Below are 17,259 nucleotides of genomic sequence, written 5' to 3' on the forward strand. Positions count from 1 at the left end.
TGGAGATGTTCGTAGGTTAAGTTGTTCCGCGGATTGAGTCATAAATGGTATATATATATATGTGTGTGCGTGTTGTAAACAGTCCTAAACAATGGACAGAGTGGCGCTGCTGCATATGGTACACTCGATCAAAAAATGGTAGAAATAAACTTGAATCGCGTATTCATATACAGCGCCATATATCAAATGGTATATATAATTGTAACATTATAAACGAAAGTACAATGAGTAGTTTAGAGTGCGGTTTTCGAACAAAAGCACGTACGTTTTCTACATTATTTTATTTTGATGTCTTTTTATTGAAATGTTGAACATAAATAGCGTTAAGCAAAGTTACCGAAAGATAACTATAAATATCTCCGTGTCATATATTATTTCACAAAGATATCAATGCACACATACACGTTCTTAGTTCATAAAATGCTTGTTTCCTTAGAGAATTTACGATTGTAAAGGACAAAAGATCCAATTATTTTATAGCTTGAATAGTAATGAACTCTGACGTTTACCTAGTTTATGTGAACAGCTGTGCATAGTACACCAATTGCTAGGCGAACTAACGGAGCACCTATTCGTGCAAAGAAAGGTTTACGGTTTTTAAACATATTAAGGAGTCGCGACGTTACTCGGCGATGGCTGAAGAACCTAAAGAAAAATAAGGAACAAGTTATTACTGTTATATAAAAGTGTTACACCATTAGGATAATTTCATCTTTGTCCAACGAAAGTATTTATAACTCGGTTCGAACTCGACAAATTTCGTTTCGTACCGAGAGCCAGCCACCTGATAGAATGCCCAACGGCGACTTCGGACTTTAAAACTCAAAAAATATATAGATATCACATCCCTTTAGCGCAAAAATTAGGCTGCTCTAAGAGTCAGAACTTGTATGGTCCACTGGCCCATGTGAGATTGGATTATGACCAAGACTGCTGATACTTTCCTATATATATATATATATATATATATATATATATATATATATATATATATTCTTTCTTCTAAATATATGTAGTTATGGAGCTCAATGCTGGTTTTTCGCGACCACCTCTTTAATATTGCGTTAAGGACCTACCCTTCACGAAAAGACAGTCGGGATGAGTTTTATTGGACCTTGACCTATGGCTTTCTGTCATTTGGATGTAACTTATTTACCCCGATGTTATCGAATTCTTTGGTGCTGACGTCTGTGAACTCTTAAGTAATCTCGATATCACGTTGAAATTTGAATGATTTTTCTATTGAGAAGTTGTAGGCATTCTGAAAAAAAAAAAAATACTAATCTCTGATGACAATGCCTAGCGGGGTTTCCAATTGTAACTCCTGTAGTGATTCTTGCGATATGGATTCTTGCGAAGTGGACCGTTGTCGTGAAATAGGGGTAGTTTAGCTTTGTTTACTAATCTGGGCTCCCTAATGCGAAGTTGTTTCATGATTCTTAATAATACATATTGTCGCAATTGACGAACCAGCACGATTCTTGTCCAAAGCATGCGGTACTCAGTCGTGCAATTTTTTTTATGTTATCATTTGATTGAGGAGAACAAGTACGGTGTTTTTACTTAAACCAAAGATGATTGCTAACACCCGCGCATTCTGAGGTAGGTCGGCCTTTACATTTGCGAATTTAGGATTTTCTTCCGAAACCAACGATTCACGGAGCTTTTAGTCGTACAATTTTTACCGAATATGACACTTGTAAGGTAAGCGGTCTCTGTCGCTGTAGTTCCAAGATGAAATTCATATTTCTAAGTTAGCCAAATATTGCGGTCTTCCATGACTCACTACAACCTGCCGTCTACAAGACTCAATGCCAATAATGAGGAGAATGGTCTTAAATTTAAAAGTGTCGTGAAATTTAAAAGAGAAGTCTCGTCAAATAGTATGTCTATATAGAATAACGTTATGTTGAAATATAGGATCAACAGCTGTCACGTTTCAATATAACAATATTGAATATACCTAGTTATTTCATTTGTCACTCTTTATACCGTTGCAAACATGTATATTGCTAGCTCTGGTTCGTATTCTGAGTCGTCGTGGCATACAAGCGTAAGCTGTTTCCGATAGACGTGAATCATATCATATATATGCAATCGAAAATATCCAAAGAAACCGCTAACTTAACCAGCAGCGTCCTTTCCGCTGATTTTATCTTTGCAAATAGTATAAACAGATAGCAACGAATTATTAAAATTACGAAGTCCATTGTTTTCTGAGGAGCCAAGATAGAGAGGTCGTACGATTTCTGCCAAAACTGTCACATGTGTCCTTATTTTTTTGTGACTAGTTATGCAAAATCGACCTTGTCACTAGCTTTTGCTAGTGCCTTCTTCCTTTTTCCCAAAGGCGTCTTGGGTGCTATTTACAGTGAATATATCGAGCTATCGACAATAAGCTGGAATAATCCTTGCTACTTTTGAAGGTCAACATACCTGTATATCTACTCCTCTGCTACTAAGCACTCACTTGGACAACAAAAATGTCTTTCTCGTGTTGAGGATCTCATAGGATCGCTGCAATAGAGATTGATTAAATAGGAAAAGTATATTTTTCGAACTTATACCCTGTTGACGACACGGGACACAACGACAAGGTGAACGTCATTATGTATTTGGAGCTGTGTATCTTGTTTCTGACTGTTTTCTTGGCGGTGCACTGGGCTCAGTGGCACGGATTTATTGGAGAAGAAAAAAATTTGCCACCAGGTTATTACGGATTTCCCGTCATTGGAGTCGTGCCGTTTATACTATGGAATAGAAACTACATCGCACAGGCTAAAAATATATGTAAGAAAAGTGGACCCATCTTCAGGTAAATCTGTGAAGCTCAATTAAATAATTGAATTCAAACGTTTTGTAGATGAAAATACATACCTACGATTATTTCCAATATTGTAATACTTCACACATACGATTCCCAGAGACGCGAGTCAAAGACGTCCAAAATAACCGCATCGGTGACAAAAACACAACTCATGCAGACTTAGTGTTTTCGAAATGCGACTCGACCCTAAGCATGCCCGGCTCGATCGTTCGGACAGTTTTATATGTCTGCATGCTTTTCATCTATATATCGACAGACGTAGCTACACGGCACACGCTACTTCTTTACTGAAAGATATGTGTCGACGGTGATCGTTTTATACTTTCCATTGAAGTTTTCGTTGGCTTACTTCTGCGTGTTCTTCTTATTCAGTCTACTTAGCAGGCAGCAAATATCTAAAAATAGTTCTCCTCTGCCAACCATTATTCCTATCGTCATCTAAAGCAGTATAAGTACAACTAGTTTTGCACTGCTTAACTACTACTTACAGATCATTGATAGATATAAATTTTGGTTCAGCGAAATGTCTGCATCCATTTGCAGTTCGCTTTTAAACAGTCCATGATTATTTACCTTTTACATATTATCTGACCACGTTGAAAAGAAGATACTTTACCCACACTTTTGAGTCACGGGTTGCTTTAGTCGATTCGGTATAGTTTCTAGAAATCTGGGCTTTGGTTTTTCAAGGCGATGTCCAATGCCAATTTAGGTGACATGTTATATTTTACACATCATTATTGAATAGCATATTTATAATCTGATTCGTGGACTACGTTAACATGTTATTCTATAGTTCGAGAAAACAGTCATTTCAACGGTGAAAGCTTGCGTCTGTCTACACGTAGGTAGAAATCGAGTTTCAGACACTTGGTGTCGCCCTAGTCGTTGTACGATGACAACTTGAACGGTTACGTAGTAGACGTAGAAACATGTGAGAAGGTCTGGGTTCGCGCTCGATCGTGCATACGCTTCATTTCATGTGGGAATCCAGAATAACGTCTAGCAGCAGTACCGAACATAGAGCTCGAAGCATAAACAGTATTCAAGAAAAAATGGAATCACGCGAACTATCTATGTGTCATATGTCTTCATAGTAAAGGACAAATGTATCTCGATCAAGACCTACACTGCAACACTACACTTAATCCAAACGTAGGGTACAATATATGTTGCGCTCCAAAAACGATACTTTACTGCCTATTCAAGGGATCTAAGTCCAAAAAAAGGACCGTAAACTTGATGGGTAAGCAATGGGCTTCACCTGGTGTCACTGAGATACATCGTAGAAATATGGTCGCTATTAACTTATTAGATATGGATAAGCCGCTATTCTGAACGCTGAAATCGCGGATGCGCCTATATAACGAGCTTCTGTTGGACATTGTGCAAATGTGGTTGCAATAGTTTTACAAAAAAACGATAAACGTATTTAGGTGTATAAAGCGACAATTTTGAGCACGGAGGTCATTAGAAAGCGACTTTATCGGATCAGAAATATCTAGATAAATCATTAGTGACTCCCCACCGCAATATTCCCCCCTAATACCTCGAGAAGCTTAAAGAGACTTGGACATATGGGTCACATCGCAAAGCTCGAACCGTGTTTTTTCAGCCCCCATGGAAAAAAACCCTTGCCTTTCCTAATCCGATATTTCGTCTAGGATAGACAGCAACTCATTGCCGATGGTCATTTCTGGCTGGTCGTTTCTAGCTGGATTATTTCCTGGTATGAGTGCGTTCTATGGTAGACTTAAGCGGCGGCGGCGGTGGTGGTGATAAACTCAAGTAATCCTAAAAAAAATTAGAAGCTTTGTTGCTAGTAGGTGTTACTGCTGTGAAGCAGATAACACTTCGGGTGATCAACCGGAAAAATTGGGCACTATTAGCACGCCATATAAGGATAGCACGACTTCATCAAGCATTGCCTACAACTAACGCTACAATCTAAAAATCATAAAGTTTTTTTAAGGATTTGATTTATTGGCTCATTAGCTCGCGAATTCATATTGAATCAGTTCATCGCATATCAGATATTCTGCTACATATTTTCCATAGAATACCCGTTTGCGACATGTAACAAATTTAGGGAATGAAGTTCCTTGACATAATATGTATATGAGGCAGTTTCTGAATTTCAAGTTAATTGCCGGATCTAATTTCAACGTTAATGGATGTATTTGTAAATCGAGCGATTAGCATGAAATCACACGGCTCACCTCTAGAACGTGACAAGCGTGTCTCTTTTGAGATTCGAACTAAGGACGCTACTTAAAAGAAAACAAGATTTGATCCTCTGGTCTCATTATAGCTAGAATCACGGTTGCATCTATACGTTTTCTATATACATTTTCAAAAAGACAATTGCATCGAGTATCGAGTCAGAGAGGTAAGCTGTACGTCGGATAGCCTTCCAATCATTAAATGCAGTGGGTCAGATTGTTCTATATATTTTTAGGTGAGCTGACACATCAGCTAGGTTCTTCTAGATATTAGAGAATTTTCAGAGTCACCCATTTATAAAGATAGTACAGGTGCATGCTCGAAAGAAGAGTTAGGTAGGAAAAATTCCAGATAATCACAGAGTGCTAATACTGTAAAAAATTATGGAAAAGAGATGAAATGCGTTTTGCAGAACCAAATGAAGAGGATTTACAGCATTGATAACACGAAACTAATATATATGAGGCTTAAGGGCGCTTCAAAACATTTGTATACGATCGATAAATTTTATGAGAAATACGTTTCCATTTTTAAAATCCCTAATCTTGTTCATCAACTTCGTATTAAGTTCCTTTCGTCTGGTACCTGATCCGTTAGGTATTACTTCACATAGCCGGTTTCAAACACGGAACGAAGTGTATCGACGTCAAAATGTCAACGTATTTTACCACGTAACATTAATTTTAGGTATCAGACACGTTACCCACTTGCGCTTACACCTTGCTAGTAACTACTTCAATTAATAAATCTCATCAAATGTTCAATATTATCCCTAGACGTTTTACTAAAACATTAGTCTTTTGTGTTTTACTGTTCTCACTGTTTCGTTGAATATGTATAGAGTACGGGTTGGCTGGGTCGACGTCGTTGTGGTCAATGGGTCAACTGGAGTAAAGGAAGCTCTTAAGAACGATGACCTTCTCGGCAGGCCAAAGAACGCCATGTTTAATCGACTTCAAGAGCTTATAAAAGCTGATCGTTAGTACATCCAACTCATCTGCGAAATTGTTTCCCGGGTTTATTACTCGAAAGAGATTGGCATATTGCCAAGAAATATGCCAAGTAATTTTTCTAGACTAATTGGTTTGTCTTTGACAGGATAAATGTAAATAATGGTTAGTACCGCATAATCAGGGTGTTCAAAGATATAAACAAAATGTCTTATGTGCTACAGCTTTCGTTACAATGGAAGGCCCACGTTGGAAGGCAATTCGAAACTACTCGGTACACACATTAAGAGATCTCGGCTTTGGCAAAACTCTTTTAATTGAAAAAAGGATTCAGGTAAGTTTTACAAAATTTAATGAAGCTATTTTCCACGGTTATGTCGGTGCGTAGGAACTAAGGTAAACACTTGTTGTTATATATATATATATATATATCAAACAAAGCATCTACTATATAGGAGAGTGTTTGGGAAAGTCAAAATCGAAATGTATACATTTTTGAAGTCAAAGTATATAACGGTCCCGCTAAATGAACAGTTATAAATCTGGTGTTGTCTTTTCTACACCCACAGGATGGCTGATATTAAATACAATACTATAGGTACACATTCGGGCTTACTACGTAGTAAGATATGTAACTCTTTCACCCTGTAATCAGTTACAATGGTTTCAGTTGCGATAAAATAAGAGGAGCTGTTTATTCTATAGACCGCTCAGCTTTTTACAATTTTGTAATTTTTTAAAATAGTGATAAAAATAATGTCTTCAAGTACTTCGTACCAACTGCCCAGAGCTACCTGCAAATTCGTTTTAAACTATACATCTAAAAAAGTTCATGCTGATCGAGGTCAATATAACGTATCCGGGAGTGCCAGAATCGAAGTGCCAATCTTAAAGTCAAAATATACCTTCCAAAGTAATTTTTTTTATACATAAAGTTGTCTAAGAGCTGCCATTACGGTCTAGAGCGAATCGTTAAGATCATGGTTTAATCACATATCTAGGGCTTTTGCGTCGACTTAATTAAAAAACACAGAATACTGTGTCTTATGTTGTGTATGTAAATCACACGTCTCAATTAAAGTCAAGGCATCTACTATCTCATCCAAACAGGAGGAGATTGGGTACTTCTTAGATGTTATCGGACGGACGCAAGGAATTCCGTACGAGCCACGGAATACTCTTCTAGCATCTGTGTCTAATAATATTGCCACTCTGGTGTTTGGCGACCGCCACCCTCGATGGAAAAGCTTCAACAAGTTCCTCCTCGGCTTCATTGAAACTACGTCCTACCTTTTTGTTTTTAGCTTTGTTCCTTTGTTGATGAAGTTGATGACCTTCATAGGCATCAAACAAGTAAAAAAATTACTTGAATTTGCTAGCATCGCGGATACGGCATTTACGTAAGTAAAATGCCATCTAAGTAAAATGCTATTCGGCATACAGATTCTTAGATGGTATAGCGATTTTTTAATGTAGAAACTTATTATCAAAAAGGCGACGCCGACGATAATTTGGAGCACGAAGCCGATACTTAGCTAGTTAGTGTCGGGACAGCAGTAAATAGTGCTTCATAATATATTGTTTCGAAGCAAACGTATGCCAGTTTTGTTAAGTTACTATCAGTACTTTAAAGCAAATTTAGGTGGATGCTGAAAGTACCTCTGATGTGTATTGCTTCTTCTCTGCTAGAGCGGAAGTTGAAAGCCATGCCGAAAACTTCGATGGCGGCTATAAAAGAGATTTCCTCGATCATCTTCTTGCAAAGCAGAAAGAGGATCCCGAACTTTACACATGTAAGTTCTATTCGAATTGTAATTAGTTTGGCGTATGCATATCAAAATAGAGTTTAGATAAATCATCTATCAATCACCGAAGGTATAAAGTGCCATTGTTTATTACTGCTAATCAAACAAAATCTTTCGGTAATGGTCTCTCCCATAGCTCGAGTTGTTCGAGGAACGTGCTTCGTTTTTTTTGCGGCCGGCAGCAACACGACAAGGGTTTCTATAGAATATCTATTGCAGCTATGCGCTGCATACCCCCACCTGCAGGAGCAGATGTTTCAAGTACGGATGCCAATATGTTCAATATCTTCTAAATGAATAACGAAGATTTTCTTTTCAACCTGCTGTTTATATAATCTTTCATTGGCTCGTGTACCTGGAAAGAAAAGCGAGGTTAAATTCGTGGAGTTACAGGATCTTTAAATTGTGGTATAATTATGTTGCAAACGTTTGTGGCCACGCTTTGAGTGTGACGTATAAATCAACGCCCGTTTAATGTAAGATGTCGGCATATTTGCTATCGTAGGACAATTGTGATCGCTTCTGAATGATGCTATCAATACTTTCAAATAATAAATAGGCGAGGTCAAAAATAAATGTACAAATAGGTAACGCACGGCGATTCGGCCGAGCTGGAATGAAAAATTTACTAAAGTATCTCGGCAATCAGATGCGTCCTCTTGATATAAATATAGTTCACGTGTATTCGAAATGGGCCTTTCTCTCTTCAACGTTCTAATCAATTTTGATTTCCCATAGGAGATCATTCATGTTGTGGGTGATGCCCGACTACCAAGTTGGGTCGACAAGGACAAACTGCACCTTGTCAATGCCTTTATTCAAGAAAGGCATCGTATCTTCTCGATTTTGCCACTGGGAATTTTCCGAAGGTACAGCACCTTAAGCGTTAAACCGATTTGATACAGATTATATTTAATACAGTTGGGTAGAAATTGCAGCTGTTCTGAAGCTGTTGATTACCTAGTGTTCGGCGCGTTTACGTCTAGGAACAGGGATTCTAGATTCAGTAAACGTTACGTAGTTATATTAAAACGTTAATAGCTTTTTGAGAAATAAATGCTGCTTGGTGAATCTTTTAGCTGAGATTAGAAAGATTCACGCACCGTTAGCCACGGAGGACAAATTTCAATCGTGGAATGAACCGCGATACAAAGCCTTGTTTAGTATAAATGAAAGCAATCTAAACCTTCTATACCTGGTGGCATACAGGTCGCTGCGTGACACTAAGCTGTGTGGTTATGATATTCCTAAAAACACGGTGGTCATTTACAATATCGATAGTGTGCACGTCGATCCAACGGTGTTTGAAAATCCTTACGAGTTTAATCCCAGCCGGTTTATCGACGTCGGGGGTAGGTTCATCCGGTCCAATGCCGTCATCCCTTTCGCTATTGGTAAGTTTCTATAGAACGCCACGACACGGTAGAACGTAACTAACAAAAAAAATTCTAGAAAGTGTTTAAAGGATTATTATAATAGAAGGCTTTAAGGTCCAAAAGGACTTTGCAATGTCAACAGCGTAAACGCAGAGTACTGCGCCTGTTCTGTTGGTGTTCAGATGTAAAGTTCCGGGAGTATTTTTGTCATCGCCATCGAAAGATTCGACGATACAGATAGTAGCGTCTAACTAAGTTTAACACATTAGATTAAAAAGTGGCTTTTATCTTTTAGGAAAACGCGCATGTTCTGGTGAAGCTTTCGCAACGTTTGAAACGTTCCTCTATTTTACTACCATTCTGCAGCGATTTCGGATCGAAGCTCCAAAAGGGGCCGACATAAAGCTCGCGACTACAGACGAGTTTTTCTCAGAACCTATTCAGCAATCATTGGTATTTATTAGCAGATCTTGAACCACTGCTAATACTGACGGCTTCCTACGGCGTTACGCCTGAAATTGACTTTCGCTAAAAACAAACTTGGCTAATTAGCAAAACATTTAAAATTGCTGTCAAATAACAAGATACACAATAAAATTCAGATATATTTGTTTGTTATTAAAGTGTGTTTTAGCATTTCGATGGTAGCGAAACTTATAGGATGATTATACGGTGAAATATTTTTGTATATATTTTAAGTTGGCTGATATAGTAGATTTTGTATCGGATAGAACAGGAAACATCAGGCAAAATTAATTATGACAAAAATGCAGCCAGTAGTTAACATGGTGGAGCTTGATGTAAGGAATCTATCCATTCAAGTAGCTGTTTATACCTGTTTTCACAAAAAAAAGGTGCCTACCGGGACCTTTTTACCACAGGCTAAATTCTCCACTTCATGCATTTGCTGAGTTAAGCAATAGAATTATTCACTAGAATGTAATTGTTCTCGCCGTTGTCATTGATGACTGAATGTACGTACGTGTAGAAGGGGGTCGGAATTTACTGAGAAAAAAATCAACATCGTTAAAGGCAATGCGGTATTTCTAGCTCAGTATATTTATGCCCATTTCTGTAAATAGAATTTTGTCAGAAACGATAACACTCTTCGACGTTCCGTTTGATCTATTCGTGATTATTCTAGATCGAGTGCCAAAATTTATTATTTTCTGTCGTGCTATATCCATAGTACGCAAGTAAGCTAAATTCAAAAGAGCTTTGAAGAGGACAGTCGATTGGCCACGCAGCAATGCAAACGGTGTCCATCCATCTCTGACGCTCATAACAAATGACGAACTCTCTAGACATCATTTAAGCACGTAGCACGTACCTTTACGACTATTGCCTGAAAGTTCCGAAGACACTAACTTGTGTAGAAAACAGTCTGCAGCAATAAAGTCTCGTAAAAACATAAGCTGCCACCCCAGTTTTAGCAGCTCTCAGGTGGTAACCTATGTACTATGCAAATACAACACAATGACGATTGAGCTTCAATGAGCGTGAGCTTACAAATGTTCTACATAGTTGATAAGTACGGGCATCGTGGACTTGCGTTTTTATTTATATTGATTTAATTGAAAATAATGTCAGCTGCGAAGTTCAGGGGATGACGCTTGTTTACAGAAAATAGGGCGCTCCATTATTCGTATGATAATATTAATCATGACACGGAAGTTAAACTTTTTCTTATAGAACCTATAGTGAAACGATACAATCCAGAGGAAAGCTCCTCCTCTCTACGAAGACCATTTAACCATTTGGGCTTCATTTATTATAAATTTAAAAACATTGAATCACTGCTTGAGAGTGAAGCCAATCAGTAAACAATAGTTGATTTTTACGCGCATGTAAAATAGGATAAACTCTTCCATTACACATAACTGAAACTAGGCCTCTCATGTAAAAGCGTTTCCAAGTTTACGCACGCAACTACGTATGAGCGCAGAGGAATAATTAATTAGTGGGCTAGTAAATTAAATTTGGCACTATTAAGGAGACAATCGAATATGACCGAACTACTAAATTAAGACAACGTAGGAAATGCGAACTCACCTCATGTCGAAATAGAATGCTATGACAGTTTGCCCCCCAAGCGATGAGTAATCTGGAATAAAAGCTATTGTATCATGGAGGGGCTGAACAACCGAACTCCACTACAATTCCCATTTTTACTCGTCTCGCTCCTTATAGACATTGCCGTCGTCGTGACCTTTTCGTTCAGCTATTAAGGTCCCATCGCAGTTTTGCCTAATACAGGCCACTCGGAAGGGAATTATTATTACGACGAGGAGTTTTTTTGAGCTAGCAGACAAAGGAGCCCAGTTGAGAACGTTGGATAGCTATACGGGGTGGTTAAGAGAACTCTCGGAACTGGGAGATTCAAATCGTTCGGGTAACAACTCGCGGAAATCACTCTAGCGTAACAACCGCTTCACAGTGTCCAAGCCATAAACGCTTTCTCCTTGCAAAGTCAGATGAAGTTGACCATTCAACGTCGAAAGAGGTTTTCCGTAACGCAAACACTTGCGAAACAGATGCAAATGTTGTTACTTTTACTTTGTTATTACTCTAAAAAGAGAGCATGGTCTCGTGAAAGCGATCAAGTTCGATTCGCCTCAAACACGATTAGTTTTTGTTATTTTCCTAAATTTTTAATGTAATTATTATTGTTCCTATTACATCCCAGTGAAATAGTAAAGGCTTTGTCTTCGGTAAAGTTGATATTTGGGTTACCTGTTTAGTACTGTTCGAAACGTGTAGCTGATTCGATTACCGTTGTGCCCTATGAAAAATCATTTGTGAACACCACTTCAAAACCTGGCACCTGGTAATTTTAGAAACTGTTAAATCTAGGCTGATCATTCTCCTACGCTTTCATGTCGAATTGGGATTATTTTTATTAATGCACGTGTATGAATCACGTACAAATGAAGCATGTTGCTGCTATAAACGGCCGAGGTGCACGGCTGGAACGCTTTGCATGTTTAACATTAAAATGACAGCGTAAGGGGACTACAAAGGAGAAATAAGTTTATATAAACAATAATGTGTATGTCTAAACAGTACAGTATAACACTTACGTGACACTTCACAGCAAATATCGTACCTTGACCCTCTCATGATAAGAACTTGAGCGAATTACTTCCTGTTAAAAAATTGAGTTCGTTTTTACTTACTAGATAACTTTTAAACTAGTCCTCACTTCAGAGTAAGCAGTCCTTTCAATCAGTAAAAGCCTTTGAAGTTAACCTTTAGCCTACTCAAGAACTTGCACAGAGTCGAGCGTTTGCCATTTGCTGTCTAAAAACCCACATGGATTTCTACATACATGGCAGTTTCTTGGATATTGTTGGAATTCATGGATAAAAATCAATAACTTTGGGCAAAAAACACAATTTATCAAGTCGACAGTGTAGAAAACGGACAGTTCTCATACGATCGGAAACGGATCTTTCCGCGGCCGAAGTCGAGCTATGTTTTGTAAATTCAATTGTCTATCTGAACTTGAATGAATCTCTTTGTTGGAACGATTTGCGAAAGTACTCAACTTGACTGTCAACAACCAGGCTTATCCATGAAAAGAAGCCATTGACGCACGCCGTTCTAGGCCGTTTGTGTGATATTCCGATCGATTTCTATAACATGCAGAGACGTTTACTTTAAATCTGCCTTGAAATGAGTCTGCGGATGAAACAATCGGTCGCTGATTAGTCTCTGAAAAGGACAATTCAATCAGCTGTCGCGTCAGAGCGATATCAGTTACGATCAACATCAACCGGTTGGTGACTGAAAGCTGTCAGTCGTAATTATTTGAGCCTCCGGTTTAGCTAGAGTTAGCTAGCGGAGTAGTTGGCTACAAACACAGAAACCAAAACGTTTCGCTTTGACAACCCGAATATTCTTTGAGAAGAAATTGAAACATTATATAGAGTCGTATGTAGATTTAATATCGTACCTCTATATTGACCCTTGTTCCAGAAGCTTCATTTCAGACTTGAACGCATAAGTAAATATAGTGCGTCAGACATCGCGCGATGATCTTTAACCGAGATGACATCACAGCGATACAGCCACGCTCAGAAAAATAGCTCTCCATGTAAAATAACTATTTACGTCATCATACTTCTGCTTCTTCGTAGGTGTTTAAGCTTGCAATGGAGCAGACAATTTTATAAACATGACACATTAAAATAAATAACTTTGTTGAAAACAACTCGATTTCGCGATAATACAACCGAATCTAGAGGGAGCTACGGGAAAAATGATTCGCTTTATTTCCAGTTTCCCTGGAGGCCTCTAGCGAATCGTATGTGTCGTTCACACAAAATAAACAATATTTGTTAATGAGACCTGCATCTTAATTCGATCATTATTACCGGGTAATAATATCGGGAACTGCCCATACATACGAATCAAACGTACACGTAAGGAAGGAGGCAAGGGAAAGAAGGGCGGCAAAGGAAACAGCAGCTGTTCATCTACCAGCCGAAACAAGGTTTTTCAAAGTTCGTAGCTGTATAATTGACACACCAGGTAACGCTCTAGCCTCGCTGATGGCGTTGGTCCAAAGGTTCTCTCGGGACCATCAAAGGGGTAGAGCCAAGAAAGAGCATTATATTTCCACGCGGAAAAATTGCGCCAAGGGTTATACGATACATAACTAAGCAGTAATCTATTAGATATTTTTATCGGTACGAATATTTGCATTATTATGCCTTTGATAAATGTTCGCGTTGGCTATGCTAAACCGCATCGATGAACCGTATGAGAAGAAATAAAACACATAAATCTAAATCTATAACGGGTCGCTTATATGTTAGCGTTCTAGCATTTTGCAAGAAAATACTCACGAAGAGAATGTCTAAGAAACTAGAGGGACTTCAAATCTTACTCGTCACACAGCATTTTCAAGTCAGTAGGACGAGGGGAGGAGAGGGGGAGAATTTATTGTTTGGAAATGCTGAAAACCGCTAGCTTTCGAGAAACGTTTTTTTTTCCCCACTCCTGATATAATAAACAAAAGCCACTTTAAAGACCTCGGACGACGGAAAATATAATAATGGAGTTGGTTTGGTCTGGGATTAATGCATGCTAGAGCATTTGATGCAGTAATGGTTAAACTTTATAACGGTTGACCTTTAGAGACACTGCAAAAATCTTAATAACGTAGCTACAGATGTAAGCTTAGTGAACTTAAACATGTTTACACGATCGAAAGTCTCACGCGAACTCAGATATATTGACGGTTCGCTGCAATAGTCGAAACATGTTCATAAGTACCCTACCATATCGATTCGTACGTGCCCTACCAAATTAGAATCGAAAACCCCATTATAGGCCCAAGTCTCCGCCATACGTCACAAGCTATCCGGGTTTACCTTCAGCTAGTCGATTTCTACAAAAGGCTTGCCTCTGAGGATCATTTGCAGCCACATTTTGCGATCTGTATGCAAAACACTTCGAGAAAAGTGGAGTCAAATAATCTTTCCTACAGAAAGGTAAAATTTTTGCAAATGATCCGTACCACATCGATCAAATAATTTTCTTTTAAGAAGCAGTTCCCGCTAAATTTTGATTGTTTGCAGCCGTAGTTCGCTAGTGACGCACACCAACAGTTGTGTGAAGGATCGTTGTTTAATGTCAGTGTAAGAGTCCGGTTCCAAACACTTGATGGCCAAATTAATGAAATGGCTTAGAAAGCAGCGTTTGCGTGTCCTATACGCCTCACGTTTGTTATCGTCATGCACGGATTATACCTGTACGTTTGACGATGCTGAAGCGACAAGACAGGCATCACAACCATCCTATGCTTGTTCCGAAGCCGTACTAGATATAACGAAATGAACATTCTCTTGAAGCATTTGCAAAAATGTCTGAAAACCTCCCATAAAGATCACGCTAGAATTTAATCAAAAATGAAAAAGGCCACCGTATACTTTAACGTTTTAGTTCTGCGCGCACCTCTCCGAGCTGGGCGCAGTTTTCTCCCAAATGATTTCGGAGATGATCGTAGAATCAAGGTAGTCGTTTTGAACCTCGTCCAGCGTTGCACTTAGAACGCTCCCTGGAACGAAGGCAGTGGGGCTATCTTTTTTTCAGACTTTAGCCCGCTTTCCACCTTCTCATTTCAGTAGCCCCGGAGCTAAAATTAATTTACATGCATTCATTTAGCAACAGTTCTATTTTTGCAACGCATCGGCAGCATTCGTCGTACAGTAACCTAAATCAGCTTGTGGGATCTACACGGGCGTTGAATACCGGCGTTGAATACCGGCGTCTAAGAGATTAAGCAAATCGATCGGAGTGAAATTGGGGTTGAAGGATAATCTTTAAATTGATGGTTCTAACGGTAATGGTCCAACGCTGGATCGGCCCACTTTAAAGGACACACTCAGAGAAACAAACATTCCCGAAGCCGGCTAAATGCTGAATGGTATGCACATCGGCCCTACGGAATTAGTTGTGTCGTATCCAGTCGGACGCATTCGGACGTATATATTGTTCCGGCTAACTACTGTCAACCGGGTGCGTATGTATAACGAGAAAATACGCAAAGCACATAGAAGCTTATCTCTGTCAGAGAATTTCTTTGGCAAAAATTCGCTTGTCTACTGCGTTACCCACATATTGAAACAAACCTATGAATTCAATACCTTGTTGCTCGAGGAGAACATCTTGAGACATCGTAAGAGGCCTAGAAAGAGCTACTGATCGACCTGAAAGCACCGTCTCGTGAGGGGCTCTTCACAAGGGGTTCGATCTAGCAAAATAGACGGAATTAAGAGAACAAATCGTCATTGTGGTTGTAGGAACGCGTAATAATCGATGACAGTGACAACTAGGTGTCGATCGTGGATAAGGCTTTAGCTTGTTCTGAACATAGCTTGAAAAAACAGGGTTTAACCTTTGCTACATGGTCTAAACATCACCTTAATCTGACACACAAGCATTTGCATATCAGGAAGGCTATGGTTTTTACAAACTGTGGACTTAGAATCGGTCTTCTCTAGTCTGTATTGAAATGTCAATATTTAAGTGCTAAGAGGTAAATGACAATCTTTGCTGACGGGGGTCGTGTGCCATGATGCACTGAATCAGTTTTAAATAGCGCTAGATGTGTGCGCTGCTACATATGTGCAGCTCAACTTGCACACATCAGTGATATTGCTGCAGGAGATTGTCAAGATGTTTAGATAATATTCTATGGATAGAAGCTAAGCTGCTAGCGGCGAGTGTGGTGAAAATATTTTTTTTATATTTATCCTTTATGCGGCGTATACAGCCGAGACAGGACATACTTACTCCGCAAACCAACAGGGTGAAAAGTAAGTTGCACAATAATCAAGCTGAAAAAACACACGATTTTGTTCATAAACAATAAAAGCAGGTAATTTTTTCTTAAACGTTTTCTTTATTACATCTGTGCGCAGATTGCATGTATAAATGGCCTAATTCTGGTTTTTAATAGAATTTTCTGATTACTGAATATAGTCTGCTAATGATTCTGTTGGCCAGTGATTATGTATTTCTGTTCATATATTCCTAACGGTTTTAGAATACCTAGGACGGATTTTAGATTTATAATATGGTATGCACAGTTGAGATCGGCATCCAGCGTCGAGCAGCAAAAAAGACGCGTAATGCTAACAATATATTATAAATGTAAACAAAGTGTGTCAGATAAGGGGTTAGCCTCTATAAAGACACTCTCGATTTTACCTCAGTTCGGTTAATGTACATTTACCTAATACATCCCACATCGGTCGAGACTATCTTACAAAGCTCATCGGAGTCTACCGGCACAAGCTAACAAAATTCCAACTATTACAGGCCAATAAGCGATATGTAGGCTTGAGCATTCGCATCAAAACTGCTCATCGATCTCTTGCAAACGTTTACTAATCCTTTTCCAGCAACGCTTAACCTAGCATTGCCCTTGTCACTCACGTTCAAAACACAGGTAGAAAAAATATGGCGGGGTTTTAATCTGAAAACAATATTATTAAATTAAATATACACCACTGATCACGGGTCGATGGCTTTCTGCCATAAAAATTGTGACAAGTGATTTTCGCATC

General features: G+C 38.8%; 1 protein-coding gene across 5 annotated transcripts; it reads left to right on the top strand.

Moving 5' to 3' along the window:
• Positions 1-28: 28 nt before the first annotated feature.
• Positions 29-9,804, top strand: LOC111251940 (cytochrome P450 2H1-like). 5 transcript variants are annotated; one of them, XM_086991360.1, is made up of 10 exons: positions 1,160-1,202; positions 2,670-2,815; positions 5,892-6,028; positions 6,225-6,334; positions 7,111-7,400; positions 7,690-7,793; positions 7,942-8,066; positions 8,544-8,674; positions 9,015-9,199; positions 9,477-9,804. In XM_086991360.1, exons 3-10 carry the CDS (start codon positions 5,992-5,994, stop codon positions 9,653-9,655), a joined length of 1,161 nt encoding a protein of 386 aa, XP_086847486.1. In that variant the 5' UTR covers positions 1,160-1,202; positions 2,670-2,815; positions 5,892-5,991; the 3' UTR covers positions 9,656-9,804. The 5 variants fall into 5 exon arrangements, with proteins under 5 accessions (XP_086847488.1, XP_086847487.1, XP_086847486.1 ...); XM_086991359.1 differs by lacking the exon at positions 1,160-1,202 and adding an exon at positions 1,285-1,602; XM_086991362.1 differs by lacking the exons at positions 1,160-1,202; positions 2,670-2,815 and adding an exon at positions 29-47.
• Positions 9,805-17,259: the final 7,455 nt, after the last annotated feature.

Source organism: Varroa destructor, unplaced genomic scaffold, assembly GCF_002443255.2.
Source record: "Varroa destructor unplaced genomic scaffold, Vdes_3.0 BEIS01000005.1, whole genome shotgun sequence".
Classification (NCBI taxonomy): domain Eukaryota; kingdom Metazoa; phylum Arthropoda; class Arachnida; order Mesostigmata; family Varroidae; genus Varroa; species Varroa destructor.